The 15,874-nt window shown below is 46.3% G+C and overlaps 1 protein-coding gene across 2 annotated transcripts; it reads left to right on the plus strand.

Moving 5' to 3' along the window:
• Positions 1-1,322: 1,322 nt before the first annotated feature.
• TLR4 (toll like receptor 4) lies at positions 1,323-8,115 on the plus strand. 2 transcript variants are annotated; one of them, XM_054849175.1, is made up of 3 exons: positions 1,323-1,531; positions 2,340-2,506; positions 3,813-8,115. In XM_054849175.1, exons 1-3 carry the CDS (start codon positions 1,427-1,429, stop codon positions 6,070-6,072), a joined length of 2,532 nt encoding a protein of 843 aa, XP_054705150.1. In that variant the 5' UTR covers positions 1,323-1,426; the 3' UTR covers positions 6,073-8,115. The 2 variants fall into 2 exon arrangements, with proteins under 2 accessions (XP_054705150.1, XP_054705149.1); XM_054849174.1 differs by lacking the exon at positions 1,323-1,531 and adding an exon at positions 1,800-2,244.
• Positions 8,116-15,874: the final 7,759 nt, after the last annotated feature.

Below are 15,874 nucleotides of genomic sequence, written 5' to 3' on the forward strand. Positions count from 1 at the left end.
TCAACAAACTTTTTGTCTGCTGGCTTAATGGGCACTATCTGGCTGCACATCAGGGTGTCGGTTTTAGCTCCCATTGTGCTGCCCTGTGTTTTTCATTGCAGAGATCATCTGTTATTTTAGGATTTCCCCATCTCTCAGTGGCCCTCTACTGACCTACCAAAGAAGTCCAATCCTCCCCCACCATATTTTAAACTCTATGAGTGGATTGCTCACTGGCCTGATATTGCAGCTTATATTTAATATCAATTTTCATAGATTTTCATGAGTAGTCATTCCCTATTCCATCTACTTCTAGGCTAGTATCCCATCCTCATCTCGCATTTTTGCAACTTCTCTGTCTATGTGGTATTAATAATACCCAGCAACCCTATGGCTGGATTCCCAGTAACACTTCTTAGTTATCTGCAGAAAGACAGGAGTAGATACATGAATGCACTACAATTTATCAGAGTAAATGAAGGCAGGGAGCTTTATTAGAAGGCTCGCAGCTGATTTAAATTAATATTGCCAACTGTGAGGTTTTACAAAGCCTCTTCCAGAGACAATAGCCGTGTCTGCACTGTAAATTAAGGATGGTATTGAGATGTACTCACTTTTGTAGCAAGGCATCAAACACAGATTCAGGCATGACCAGGGCAGAGAGCAGCTCTAAGCCCAGCTGGGGTGTTTGTGCGTGTCCCGGCTTGCTGCCCCCAGCACCTCACCCACCCAAGGGAAGGCTGTAAGGTCCTGGGCTCTGACCGCTCTATGAATCTCCAGTATTTACTTGTGCCTGGCTGCGTGCAACTTGTTCCTGTGATAATTGCAATACTGTGGTGTGGCCAGATGGATAAATCCTGGATGCATTTCCATAAGAGCTCAGCCAGAGATAAACCTGTTGTTACCTGGCTCAAGAAAACATCTGCCACAGCTGAGCACTTCTCCACTACTTGCTAGTGTGGTGTAGCAGGGAGCGTGGCAGAGGTACAAAGGCAGATAGTCATTCAGTCTATCCAGTGCATTTGTATTATGAGATGTGAAGCATGACCTTCTAGAAATTTGCCTCAGAATTTCACAAGTTATCCATTTTTGTCAGTTTGACCTGAGCTAATCTGAGGCAATCAAGTCAAATGACACACTGATACAACTCCTTTTCCTCTTTAATTTTTAGTCCAAACTATATCTTACATTACTTCCTTTTTTCTTGTTTCTTTAAAAAAACTTTTTTTTAAAAAAACAATTGCAAGAAGAGCAATTCACTCAGAGCATGTCTAGAAACCCGGCAGCTACCAGTTTCACTTCCCTCCTTGTTTTCTGCAACTCTCAGTGACATGCAGTGAGAAGCAGGAGTGGTGAAACACAACGCTTGGCATTTCAGGAGGTTTCTCGCTCTGGGTCCTTGAGGGATACCCATGCTGCTTTCTGCTGCGTGCCTGGCCTCCTGAAGATGCCCAGGAGAGGAACTCTTTCTCTGTGGACACTCATGGTGCTGCTGCAGCTGGCGCTTGTCCCATCACAGCTGGCAAGCTGCCTCCTTAATCCCTGTTTGGAGGTACGTGATCTCTGAACGAGCACAAAATCCTTCTGTTTCTCTGGTGCAACTTTTCCCTCTGCTTGGGAGATTTGTGCATCAAGTCTGTTGTGTGTTAGTTGTCTTACGAAGGCCCGTCTTTTTTCCAAGGCTGTTACCAAGGCAATTGAAGTATTTGAAGTAAATGCTGGTCTCAAAAACATCTGAGAACCAGAACCAGCAGCATGAACCATTTCTTCTTGTTGCCTTTCTGTACCTCTGAGGTTACTGCATTACAGTTAATCTTAACAGACTATGTTTCCCGTCATGACGAGATCCAAGCCTTGTATATATTTTCTGCAAAAGACAGTATTTTCGCCTGATTTGTACTGTAGAGTGATTTCACCAGTACCCCAAGTACCTGGCACTGATCAACTGCCTTTTGCAAACTTTTGCTGACAATTATTACTTACAGAATAACTGTGATTAGAACTGCCTGCTTATCTTCAATGTGACAAAGCTGAGAGCTGATCCTGGACACACAATGCATCCCCGTGGGTTTGTTTTGCTGGCTCTCTCAAAGGTTGCTGCCGGTTCATCCATAGCCTTCAGGAACACCATCCCGTAGTTTTGCACCTGCTTCAATCAGCAAGACATGTAACTCTTCCTGGGCTATTAGAAGTGGGAAAGATGCTTAGGATATATAAGATTGTTTCCTAGGACTCAGGACAGCTCATGTAGAAATTAACTACAAGGTTAGTCATTCTGCTCCTGCTTTCCTGGCAGTGTAATTTTCTGGCACTTCATGAAAAGCAGATGTTGACCATGATTGGATCTGCCACTGTTACAGGTCATCCCTAACAAAACTTTCAGATGCATGGGACTGAACGCCTCTGGAGTTCCTGCTGAAGTCCCAAATACCACCCAGCACTTGGATCTCAGTTTCAGCAATCTGAAATCACTGGAGCCAAATCATTTTTCGTCAGTCCCTGAACTGCAGCTTCTGGATCTTACAAGGTAATGAGTCCTTTTATGTGGGTACTGGTTGATCTTGCTTCATCAGCTGGGCCGCTGTGGTTGCCTATTTTGGGGTCTGCTGGTCTTGGCTGTTCTTCTTTTTTTTACTTTTTTTTTTTTTACTTGTGACTTTATCTCTGTGTCTGTCTCTCTGCACATCTCCATGGCCAAGTGATGTACAGCTTTTAGTCCAATTACTGAGTGCACACCCTCTGCGCAGAGCTGGGTCTGTCAGTCTGATCTTGTAGGTTGGGGAGTGGGAAGGAGGAGGAAGATGTTTTACTTCTCTCTGAACAAGAAAAATGTCAGACTTTTCACTGTTACAAAAACTCTGAAGTGGAACATCTTGGGTGAGCTGTTTTTCTAATCACAGTTTTAAAAAAAAAAAAATGAAGGTACATTCATTTTCTAAAAGGCTGTTTTAAAATATCAGCATATTCTCTTTTCCCTTCTCCTCACATATCTGGGGGAGGAGATGGGGGAGGCTTATTAGCAAATTTGAATTGATGTATAATTTCCATTGACTTGAGACAACAGTTTCTCTGGGTAAATTGTTTCACTGAAAAATGTCACTCAGTCCCATCACAGTTACAGCTCCAAAGTGGCTGAGTGGCAGAGCAGGTTTGCTGTAAGGCACTGGCTGAATTATAAAGATAATTTTGCTTGAATACATTGCAGAATAGATTTGGGTGTCAAATTTTGGATCTTCCTATGTGAAACCATCTTTAGGTGGCCACCCTCTTTTTCCCTCTCCCTTTTCTCCTTTAGGGCCATCAGGCCTGGGGTCTCATCCCTCTCAGATATCATCAGCAAAACTGCTGTCAGAGTTGTGAGCTTTGCCACTGCTGCATCACGCTGGTGTCAGTGGGACTGCCCAGATGTGACTGAAGCGACAGTCTGGAAGCTGTGAGGGTGCAAGGTGTAAGGGAGTGGTGTATCTTCTTGGCTCTGCCATCAATGATGGTCATTATGATGTTACTTTGACCTAAAGAGAAGTCTAAAATGCTTCTTTCCTGCTGCCTGCATGAATTTTTGACCTTCTCTGTGGCTCAAGGTCTCTTGCTTTGCAATTGAACTTCAGATCTAGAGAGGGAGGAGGAGGTGAGAGAAGGTCTCCTGCTCTGGAAGGGTTCCCTTTGCACATTCAGGAGTGGTGGCTTTGCCCAGCACAGTAAACTCAAACCAGCCCCCAGAGTGAGGTTGAGTCTGAGAATGTTGCACCAGCACCTAGTGCAGTAGTGTTAGTGAACATGTAATGAAAGGGACAGTGTTTCATGCACATTTATTGTCTTTTCCTGCCCAACAGGTGCCACCTCCATACAATAGAAGATAACTCTTTTAAGGACCTTCATAAACTTTCCACCTTAGTTTTAACTGCCAATTCCCTCCAGTACCTGGGGACAGCAGCCTTCTATGGCTTAGCATCTCTGAAAAAACTAGTATTGGTAGAAACCAACATAGCCTCTCTGACTGACCTACCCATTGGACACTTGCATAACCTGCAGGAGCTGAATTTGGGCCACAACATCATTGCTTCATTGAAGCTTCCCAAGTATTTCACCAACCTGACCTCTCTCAGGCACCTGAGCTTTCTCTCCAATAAGATCACATATATCTCCAAAGGAGACCTTGATGCCCTGAGGGAAGCAAACAGTCTCAACCTCACACTGGTGCTTTCCTTGAATGATATAAAATACATAGAACCAGGGTCCTTTGCAAAGATTCACCTTGGTGAGCTGGTTCTAAGGTCCTCTTTTGAGAGCTTCAGTGCGATGCACACTTCTCTTCAAGGCCTGACTGGTTTACAGGTCAACAGACTAATACTTGGAGAATTCAGTAACAGTCAGAGACTAGTAGACTTTCAGAGCAGACTCTTGAGTGGACTGTGTCAGGTAAAAATGCAAGAGTTTGTCTTAATCTGTTTCAGAAACTTTGACAGTGACACAGACACTCTTTTTAACTGCATAGGCAACATCTCCAGTATTCGGTTGGTGGACCTCGATCTTGAAGAGGTGTCTGAGGTTCCTATGTTCTCTCAAGTTAAACAGCTGGAATGCAAGAAATGCAAGTTTAAGGAAGTGCCTGCCAAGAAGCTGTCTCTTTTCAAGGAGCTGAGAGTGCTTCGTATTACCAAGAGCAAACACCTCAATAGCTTCCGGCAGAAATTTGAGAGTCTAAGTAACCTGGAGGTCGCAGATTTGAGTGAGAATCGCCTCTCCTTCACTCAGTGCTGTTCTCCTCAGTTTCGCAAGTGTCCAAATTTGAAACACTTGAACCTAAGCTTCAATTCTGACATCAGCGTGACTGGAGATTTCACTAATGTGAAAAATTTGTTATATTTGGACCTTCAGCACACGAAGTTATTAGGTCCTGGCTCCTACCCTGTCTTTCTATCCCTTCAGAAACTCATTTACCTCGATATTTCCCACACCAGAACTCATGTTAAATCCCAGTGTACGTTTTGTGGCTTGAACTCTTTGCAAGTGCTCAAGATGGCAGGCAACTCCTTTGAGAACAATAAATTGGCCAACAATTTCAAAAACCTAAGTCACCTCCACACCTTGGATATTTCAAGTTGCAAATTAGTACAGGTGGATCAAAGTACATTTGATGCCCTCTCTGAACTAAAAGTGCTAAACATCAGCAACAATAAGCTACTGAGCTTTGATCCTGTAGTCTACAAGCCTCTCCAAGCCCTCACAGCCCTGGATTTCAGCAACAACCAGCTGAGTGTTCTGTTGGACTCAGCCCTGGAAATCCTGCCTGATAGTCTGGTCCTGTTAGACATCTCTCAAAACCTGTTTGAATGCTCTTGCGTTTACCTGAACTTTCTGAAATGGGTCAAGGAAAAGCAGGAGCTACTGCAGAACAAGGAGTTGATGATATGCCATACGCCTACATACATGAAGAACATGAGCCTGTCAAACTTCTCTCTGTCCTCCTGCCAAATTAATGCAAGCACAGTGGCATTCTCAGTGATCGTGTTGGTCGCAGTAGTGGTGTTTCTCTTCCTGATTTACAAGTACTACTTCCAGCTATACTACACATTGGTGCTGCTCAGTGGGTGTAAACACTCTGCAGAAAGAGGCGACACCTATGATGCATTTGTTATCCACTCCAGCAAAGACCAAGAATGGGTGATAAAAGAGCTGGTGGAACCCTTAGAAGGAGGAACACCTCCCTTCCAGCTTTGTCTTTACTACAGGGATTTCCTACCAGGGGTACCCATTGTCACCAATATCATCCAAGAGGGTTTTCTGAGTAGCAGAAATGTCATCGCAGTCATCTCTACTGACTTTCTGGAGAGCAAGTGGTGTAGCTTTGAGTTTGACATTGCCCAGTCCTGGCAGCTTGTTGAAGGAAAGGCTGGAATCATCATGATTGTACTAGAAGAAGTGAATAAGGCCTTGCTGAGGCAGAGGCTGGGCCTGTCCCGATACCTGAGGAGGAACACCTATCTGGAGTGGAAAAACAAGGAAATAAGCAGGCACATCTTCTGGCGGCAGCTGACAGGAGTCCTGCTACAAGGCAAAAAGTGGAATCATGAGGAGGTAAAGCTCATGTGAGAGAAAAAGAGATCACTTCTGTCCTGCCTCCCATCCTGGCCTTGGCTGGTGGCTCAGAAGCTGGTTCTTCTGAGGCTATTCAAAGTTGGAGGAAGTGGATGGAGGCACTGTAAAAGCACTACAGAAATACCTGCCTTGCTGGTCACCCTCTCTCAAGGGAACTTGCAAGCTAAAGAGTGAAAACAGCTAGAAGAGCTGCACATGCCTGAGCTCCGTGTTTGTCTGTAGCTGTCAACCAAACTGGTCCAGCAATCCACGCAGGTCTGGTGGGTTGGTGAATAGATGGACTGCTCTTACCGTCATTTGTCTGCCTCTGAAACCGGATTTGGGTCCTGGGGCCATTTACGCAGTGGACCTTCAGGGTCTGTTGCTTTGAGTGCAGCCCAGGATCTCCAGGGGAGAGCAAAAGTACAGGATTTTTGGCTCTAACAATGGTGGGAAACAGAAACAAGATTTGGATCCTGAAAGTCTTGGGTCCACCTCTTTAGGCACCATGACTCAGGGGAAAAATCCTACGGAGGGAAATGGGGTGCCCTACAGCCACAGACCACCTGGCAGCTACTCAGTGAAGCTGAGCTGTTATGTCATCAGTGTGTGTGTGTATGTTGGGGGTTGCCGTTGGTGGGAAATTTCCCCAACATGTTTATTTCAGTTTTCTTTAGACCAAGACCAAATATGGAAACCCCCAAATATTTCCATCACCTGGAACTCTTATTTGTAGCTAAATTATACAGCATTTGAGAGAATGGTTTGAGGTTTTCTTCTGGTATCCAAAGATCAGTGGGACCAGAAGAAGCTGCAGAAATGCTTGATACCTTTAAAATCAAGGTATTTCTTTGCTCCACTTGCTTCTCCTCATCGAATATTTCTGAGTATATTCTGTGGGACTGCCCTATACGAGCAAGATTGAGCCTGAGCAAAGTGTTTTGATGTTTACAGCTACTCTCTGGTCCAGCTTTAATTCACTGTTGGAAGGTGCTGTAGGAGCCTTCAGCCCATGGCTTGAAATGGGCTTTAGATATGTTCAGACCTCCCATCATGCTGTGGCAGCCTCTCGTCCCGGTGGGCATCTCAGCGTATGCGGTCAGCCCTTCCAAGGGTTCGGCTGCTACGTTGAACAGCACAGTCACTGGCCGGGAGAGCTTTGCCTTTGTTTCACTGAGAACGTGCCTGACATTTTGCAGGGAGAAGAGATAGAGGAGAAAAGTCTGGGTTAACTAAACTAAATGTGTCCCAGCACTGCCCTGAATAAAGGGAAGGAAAGTCTAAATGCCATTGAATCATATTACAGAGCATTCCATTGATGTGTTGAATATTGAACACTGCTGCAGTATTGCTCTCTGTTTGCGGAAGGCTTTGGTTGGGATTAATCACTGAATTAGTCTAGTTTTAAACTTGCAAATCCTTCTATAATCAATGATGTTCTACAGAGATAAAACAGAAGCAATTGAGTGGTGAATCAGATCTGATATTTATTCAGAAGAAAGGGCCTGATCCATCTTACTTTTCTAAGCACCAGTCAGCGACATCTCTGTGGAAGCCAGTGATAAGTGAGATCGACATCAGACAGTATTTGCAAAAGAGGGAGAGCTGGTTCCAGGGCTTGTGCTGGCAAAAGCTGAATCGCAGTGCCCTCTCTATGTGCCGTGTCAGTAGCATATTGGGACAACACTACCAAAGAACCCCACAGCCCTCTCTAAGGTTTTTTGTGACCCGTGAGATGAAGGTGTAATAAAACTAAGCTTGATGCCCAGCAAGTTTGTTTTGCATCTGCTAAGTACTGTTGCAGGAGTTTCCAAATTGGGGTGCTCCTTACCTCTGCTGTGATTGACGGGTCCTGAGCTCCCCAGCTCCAGCAGACCTGTCTCCGCACCCAGGGGCAGAGGCTGCTGGAGCTGGGGAGGGGGTGCTGTGCTGGGGGGAGGCGGAGGTGCAGGAAACCAGGGTACAGCTCGAGATTCCCTGGATTGAGGCTAAAGAAGAGCACAGAGGACAAAGCAAATATTAGCCCAGATTTCAGCAGCTACAAGTTAAATTGGAAAACGAAAGAGGAAAAATTAAATGGAGTGGGAGTTCCTGCTCCTGAATTGAGCAGCACTGAAGCAGCATTTCTCCTTCGCTCTTTCTCTCTGAGGCTCCTCTACAAACAATTCAGTGTATATGTATTTCTGGCACAAAGCAGAGTCCTGTGATTCTTGATTGTAATTATAATAATGAGTTTCAGAAAGCCTGCAGGTGGTTCTGGGCATTATAATAAGGGTTTAGGACAGTATTGTTTAAAAAGTGAGTGTTTGTTGAATATCAAAGTGACTTTAGGAGGAGAGCTGGGGTGATGCTGGGAGGAGGCTTCTGCCCGTACAATTTAAAAAGAAACCAGTCACTTGTTCTTCTCTTCCTATTCAGAGCAGAGATGGATACGTGAGTTGCCTCAGGCTTTCTTACTGCTCGAGAGAAAGCACAAAACTCATCATAGCTTCTGGAAGGGGTGAGGGGAGCGAGACGGTGCAGTGAGACAGACTGGAGGCTGGGGTGTTCAGAAAACAAGGGAGTTTGGAAGAGGTTCATCCTCTGCAAGCCCTACAGTCACTATCGCTCCTGCTTCCCTCCATGCATTTAGAGATTTCACTTGACCTCAGCAGTAGTGGGTGCTTTGAAGACACAAGCTGATTTCTTTTATTGCCGAGACCTTCAGCAAAAGAACTGGGATTATTATTTTTTTTTTTTGCTGCATGGCACAACAAGGCTCAGGAGGACAGGCTGGCTGGTGACACCAACACCCCTCGATGGGACCTGGGTGCCGGGCACAGCCAAGCGCTATAGATGTCCATCCACGCAGCTGCTGGCTCTGCTGGGTGAGCAGCTCCCAGCCCTCCCCGAAGGGTCGTTAACCTGCCCTGGCAGCACCCGTCTTCCATACGTTGTGGTTTATAAGTCCAGGAGGGAAAGGCTGTGTGAACAATTCTATTTTCACCATTTACCCAGCAGAGAAAAAGTAGATTTGTTTTTGGAAGACTCAAAACAACCTTCCCCAATACTATAAATGGGGGAAATATTACTGTGGTTCAAACAGAAACACACACTTCTATTTGCTTTTGTTACAGGAAGCAAATTTCCAAAGGAAAACTCTGTATGTTCTCATGACTCCAAACAGGTTGGCATGCATTGTTGTTTGAAAGTGTTCACTGTGCAACAGGTAGCTTTGCTATCATTTACTCTTTTGGGTGAATAAATGAGCAGCTAACCAAACATCCGTGCAGGTCTGCATTCATCTCTCATGTAAATAGCTGAATATGTTCCAGTTATTAAAGCATCTATTTTACCCAGGTCATAAAAACAGATGGAGATGAAGCTCCAAAGGGCCGTGGCATCCAAGCTATTTCATTTCATTTCTTTTGTAATGGGGATGTGCCCTGATTTCGCTACGTGCTTAATCTGACCCATGCAAAATGCCAGTATAGATGAAGCTGCGGTCTTACTTGCGTTGCAGAGGGTGATGTCTCAGAGGCAGGTCATCATGATGTGCTGGCATCATCATCATCGCCAAGATATGGTTTGCAGTGAGGGCTCTGAATGGAGCGAACCTTCATTAGCATGATTGCATTTGTGGTCTCTACACTGTAGCAGAGATATTATGTAAAAGCTGAAAACTAGAGGCATTTGCATTGATGCCCGCCTGGATCTGGCTGGCTGCAGGAACAGCACGGCGTGAATGCTCCCTTGGCCTCCCCGAGTATTAGCACAGACTTCCAGTGTCAGTTAAAAAATCAACAAAACAAGAAAAAGCAGCTGGTTTCTCCGGACCGACTGATACTTGACAGGAACAGGTTGAAACTTTTCTGCAAGAGTGTTTGTCCTTTGGGAAATGCTATTTTGTAGGTGGTTTATGTAATTTAATGAGGTAGCATAGTGAATCTGTGGAACAGAAATTGTCATAGCAGGGTTTCTGGTTTAGTATTGCATGGGGCTGTAATCTTGGAACAGACACTTTGCATGGAAACAGTGATTTTTGCAATGTTTTGGAGGGGCTGGGAAAAAAGATTTCAAATAAAAGTTACATTGCTGCACAACATTATTTAAAAAAAATGTCGGTTTTGGCTTATGCTATTGTTTCTCATTCTTTTCATTTTGAAATTTCTTTCTATTTATATAATCTGACTAGCCTCCCAAAACAAAACCAAAATGTAAAAGTGTTTCCACCTACCCAAATTAAAAACCACAAGTTTCATTTTGTGGGAAAACTCACGGTTTTTCTTTTTTGTACCATGCTGAAAAGCAGAACTTTTGACAAAATGGCAATTCCACTTCCACGACAGCCCTTACTCTGATGCTCTGAAAGTTAAACCTTAGCCTGGGTGTATCACCCATGTAGTCCAGGCAGCAAAAAACACCAAAGAATCCCCAGAATGAATTTCACAAAGTGCCTTTTGCAAAACACCTTGAGCGGGTGCAGTCAGTCAATACGAACTGCGAGCAATTGAACGTGGTAGGAAAGAAGCAATTCCTTAAGTTATTCTTTGCCATCGCAGCTCAGGCTGAGAATTGGGACAAATGACAGCAAAGCATGATTTGCAGAAGAGGAGCCCATCTGCCGGTAGCGCTAACCTTCCTCAGCTTCAAGGTCATGTAGAGGGCAAAGTCAATAATCCGCAAGCCTGGACCTCCTTGCGCTGCTGCGAGCACAGAGATAGAAACATTGCATAATTGAGGACAGCTCTGTTGAAAGCCTTGAAAATCAAGAAAAAAAAGAATCAAAAGAATAGGAAAGAGATTGGTGCAGGATCTCGGGGAACGTGGCCACAGTTTAGTTTAGCAGCTGGGTGAATCAGCTGCTGGAGACCAGCTGAGACCCTTGGTCCCAGGGTTTCTAGCACTAACAGCCTAAAGCACCTGGAAGGCAGAAGTTTTGTGATGAGTCTGTAAGTAAGTGCTACCTTTTTGCATAATGGTGATAAGAAAGTGTTTTGAAATCAGTACCTCTGAGAAGTGGCTTTTAGATCAGGTTTTTGCATACCGGTGCCTATTCAGAGAACAACTAAGGCAGCAGGGATGTGTTTTCCTTCACTCCTGAGGAGGAGGAGGTAATTCTGCTCTGTTCAGCAAGTCCTGCTGAGGAGAGCCCAGATTTGGGACCTGTGAGGTTCTCGCCTTAGTGCTTCCTTGCTGGGAGAGCCTGGTTCACCCTCTCGAAACATCCTCGAGACATCCTGAATGAAAATGGTGCTTTGCATGTTCCTCTCCGTGTCTTCCCAGCATGGGCAGTTTCTGGAGGCTAGCTCAGGCTGGACTAGCATTCACTATCTGCATTAGTCCTGTTCCTACCCACGTGGAGGAGAGGGACTGAGTCACCATTTAAATATATTTAAATACAGATGAAACTCTGACCTTGAAGTCTGCTATGTACGTGCCTTCATGTGTTTATTAGGGGAACCTTATACCCATTCTGCAATGCTCTCTATGACCTCAGTCTGCCAAAAGTGTGATTTTAGCTATTACTGTTGCTGGACGCCCTATCAGAGAAGTGTGATGGCACTTCCCCTAACATTCCTTTGAGTTGTTTACCCCCACAGCCTCCCCTTTTAGCAAATGAAACGTCCGCACCTGAAAGCACGTCTGTATTTACCATGTGCCCAAATTACATCTTTGGGCCACTTCAGCTTTAGCAATGGTATTAATATGTCTTCTGTCCGTGCAGGTCCCCCGTGGCCCATGCTCCAGAGCGGGTATTGGTTTAAGACCTGGGTCTCTGTGGGAAGGATGGAAATGAGCATCGATGGGTACCAGCCTTGCCTTGCAGAGGACACGCTGGAGCCTGGCAGCCCTTGGGGCTCCAGCTAGGGCAGGTGACTGGAATGGAAGCACTTCAGCATCCCTGTAGGGCCACAGCCCTGGAGGGCAAAAGCAGCCCAGTCCAGATTTCCCTTTGTGCCTGCCAGGCTACCCAATATATAGAGGGAGTGAACCAATACATACAAAAAATCCTCCAGGCCACAATTTGTTATTCTTCACTCTGCTTATAGTCATTCTCAATTACAGGACACAAGTTACAAGAGGACAGACAGTCCCAAGGCAACAGACATCTGCTTGCCATACCTAGCCCATGCATCTCAGCCCTCCCATCAGCAGCACACACCCACTTCCCCTGGCCTGTCTGAGCTCCCCTCCCACGCCGGGTCTCTGTGCTGTGAACTGATGGGCAAAGCATGGGCTCCACTTCCCAAAAGGCTTTAGGCACCCCGCAGCACCCTGCCATACCCCTTCTTCAACAGCATCCTTCGCTGAACCGCAGCTGAGGTGGTGCACGGAGAGGACCATTAAGGAGAGGGTTGAAAGGGCACGAAAGTAAAGTCGTGACCACATCTACAAATCAGATGTGCAGCAGGGAGAGGGTATACGGCCCCACACTTCCAAAATCCTCCCACCACAGCTGCTGAAAAATCATATATTACTGGTGGTGGGGCAGATCCTCAGCTGAGGCAAAGGATCACCCCCCTCCAGGGCCCGGACCCCTATCCCTCCAGCCAGAGGATTTCAAACGCTGCCGGCAGCACAGCAGTGATAAGAGAACAACTGCAGCATGCCCTGCCTGCAGCTCCTTCCTCCCTTATCGCCACATCTTGAGTACTATGCAAATAACAATGGGGTATTGTTAGGCAAAAGAGATTTAATTGCAGCCTACACTCCCAGAGAGGGTAAGATAGGCTTTTCTCCAGATCTAATCTCCCGTCTTTATCTTTTTTTCTTCCCCACTCTCATCCTTTCCTTCTCCTCAAAGTTTCTCTTTACTCTCTTTCAGCTCCCAGCCAGCAGCCGGTGACCAGCCCAAAATGTATGAAAGAAGGGAAAGGTGTCCTTTTTTTTTTTTTTTTTTTTTTTTTTTTCACATTTTTTAAACAGTCTTTAAATCCTTTGGAGTGTTTTGGCCCGCAGAAGGATTAGCAGTAATTCCCCTGCCATTGCTTGCTTCCGAAGCTCTGACAATTCATTCTCCTGAGATCCCCTAAACTCACTGCTGAATACATTAGCCAGAGGACACGGAGCGGGCTTGAGGAGACTGTGATCCCCCGTGCCCTACAGCCCGGTGGTCCAGTTTAACGCATCCACCAGAGCCCCTGGGTGGGCACTTCTCCTCTTTAGTAACCGAAACAAACCCGAACCTGCCCGACGCGGCAGCGCAGGGATGCTCCGCAGTGGTTCAGCCCCCGCGCTACGGGATTCACAAGGCGATGGCTGAAAGTTGCTCTCCTTTCCCTTCCCACGGGCTCTGTCTCAGCAGTGGATCTGGTGGGAGCCGGTGTTCCCTCCCCTGCTCCAGGGATGCCATCCCTCTCTTGTCTTTCCCGAGCAGTGTATTCTGCTGGGAAGGGCACGCTACAATCCCTGCCTGGCTTTGGATGCTGCTGACCTCCCTTCGATGAGAAATGCTGCCTGTTCTTTGCCCTGCCTCATTTTCTCTGTTTGTAAAATGGGGATCACAACCTGCATACTGTGATTTACTGGAATGAAGGGCTAAGGGGTAGGTGGGGTCTGGATCCGAGCCTGTGAAAGCTGCACTTTCTGTTCCTCAACTCCATTTCCCCCATCTTGGAGTTTTGAAATCCTTCTCTACAGCTCTCCCCCATGCCAGCAAATGTGTGTCTGAAGTCAGATCCTCCCAACCCCTTTCCTATCACTGGTCACTTACATTTTGTTTTCTTTAAGGGAAATAAGTGCACTGGCAGTAGCACAAGACCAAGTGGTATTTGGCCCCCAGGGCCCTCTTTGCAATTCTGCCTTACCAGTAAAGCCCTCCCTGCTGAGGTATTTTCTGCTATCCCTTCACTGACGCTGTAAGTATTAAAATAAACTGTTAATAAGAAACCCCACAGTCTTCCCCCTCTCTGCTCCTCCTGAGACTGTGGCCCACGTCTTTCTGACATGCACAGTCAGCAAGTTTCAGTTCCCTGCCGCTTGCCCCCTCCAGCAGCCCGTATCTTGCCGGGTGCAGAGCTGGGCCAGCCCCACTCTACGCCCTGCCGGTTTTCCCCCACTTCTCGGTGCCCCACTGAAGGCAGGTGGGTGACAAGATTTGCCCTTCAGCCACAGACAGAAACTGCCTGAGCTGTGTTATTCAGAGTCCTGGTGGAAATAAAAGGATGCCTGCCTGCTAAAAAGTGCCGTGGCTGGGAAGCAGCCCTCTGCTCTGACCGGGGAGATGCCCGCAGAGGTGTCGCGTGCTGGGGAGGTGCCCTCCCAGCATCCCTGGGGCTGGGAGAGAAGGATGACGAGATGCTGGGACTGGAGCCTGAGCCAAATCTGGGGAGTTGCTTGCACTCCTTGATAGCTGCTCCTCTTGGAAAAAAGGGAATGTTTTTAAAGAGCCTCATGAAAGCAAAGTATATCATGATTTCAGTGTTAGCAGACAGCAAGAGAGATAGGAGCATCCCCTTAGATTTGCCTGCCGGAGGTTATGTACCTCAGGAAGCTGCTGAATAAAAGATACAAAAATACAGCAGAAAGTAGTATTATTTGCTCCTTTCAAAGCATGATGGGAGGCAGAAAAACATTATAAGGGGTATCTTTGAGTCTTGCCAGCCTGGATTTGTCAGGGCAGAGTTTTCACGGAGCGCTCTCCGGGTGACCCAGTTTCTCAGACACAGGCACAGACACACACACACGTTCACGCACACACACTCCAAGCCGCAATCCACAACTTTAATAACTGTGTGACATACAAAGGAGATTTTGATGCAAAGTGGAGCTGACAGAGAAGTGGAAGGAAGTATCTGGTTTTTTACCTTCCCCCCCCCCCCCCTTCCAGTGCCACACCAGGATTACAGTCAAGGTGGTTTCAACCTTCAGCAAGGACTGATGTTATTGTGGGTTCTGCTTTTAATGACATTTAACAAGAAGCAATAGCTCAGGGGGAGGGGAAACAGGGGTTTTCTTTTCTTTTCTTTTCTTTTCTTTTCTTTTCTTTTCTTTTCTTTTCTTTTCTTTTCAAGAAGAATTTACTAGGTCTGTCAGGATTAAATGCATGAAGTGAACGCGTATGGGACTGCAAAGGGGGCTTAATAGCCTTGCTGCTGGTAACGACAGGACAGCTCTGAGAGAGGGTTTGCCAGCCCTGTCGTGCATCTGATGAGACATCTGTGTACGTGGAAGTGTGCATTTGAGGGTATATCACAGCAACATGGTCACGCTGGGGTGACTTTGCTGTCATCTATGGTTTTCTGGCTGTGGGTGTGGTGTGGGTGACATGAAGGTATAGTTATGTAGTGGTAAGCTCTGTTTCTGAAAACTTCCCCTCAAGGATGAGGTGGTGGTTGCTCCAGTCCAGGTGACAAATGTCACTTCTCCCACCATGACTTTATCAGACTTTTCCATAGGATCCTGCAGTGAGCAGGCACATATTAGCCTGGGTGGGTTTGCCAGGACCCCAGGGCAGGTGCTGGCAGGAGAAATGCTCCAGGCTGGGCACCCAGCTAACTGGCTCAAGGTTGACCTGGAATGGGTCACATCCTTCTCTAAGTCATGCCAGGCTGTTGGATTGAGTTCACCCAGGCTGATTCCAGCTGATTCCACATCCTTAAAGCAAAATGTAGACACTAGTTGCTTTAATATTGCAGCAACAGGCTAAAAATTAAACATCTTCGTGAAATCTGAGGCTTAGGAAGGAACTATACATTGGAGAGTAAGGAACAACAGGCAAAACAACCAAAGGAGAGAAATGCTGGGCCAAAGTGCATCCCTTCTCAAGCTTTCCCAGTATTTGTTCATGGCAGTGAGAGTCCTTCGAGTGGTGTTTTGGCTTGGACGTCCATTT

The sequence above is a fragment of the Grus americana genome, chromosome 20, assembly GCF_028858705.1.
Source record: "Grus americana isolate bGruAme1 chromosome 20, bGruAme1.mat, whole genome shotgun sequence".
Lineage (NCBI taxonomy): Eukaryota > Metazoa > Chordata > Aves > Gruiformes > Gruidae > Grus > Grus americana.

Coding starts and splice junctions, on each gene's coding strand:
- TLR4 (XM_054849175.1), top strand. CDS start 1,427: ATGCCCAGGAGAGGAACTCTTTCTCTGTGGACACTCATGGTGCTGCTG. Junction 1,532..2,339: donor TCCTTAATCCCTGTTTGGAG/GTACGTGATCTC, acceptor CCACTGTTACAG/GTCATCCCTAACAAAACTTT. Junction 2,507..3,812: donor CAGCTTCTGGATCTTACAAG/GTAATGAGTCCT, acceptor CCTGCCCAACAG/GTGCCACCTCCATACAATAG.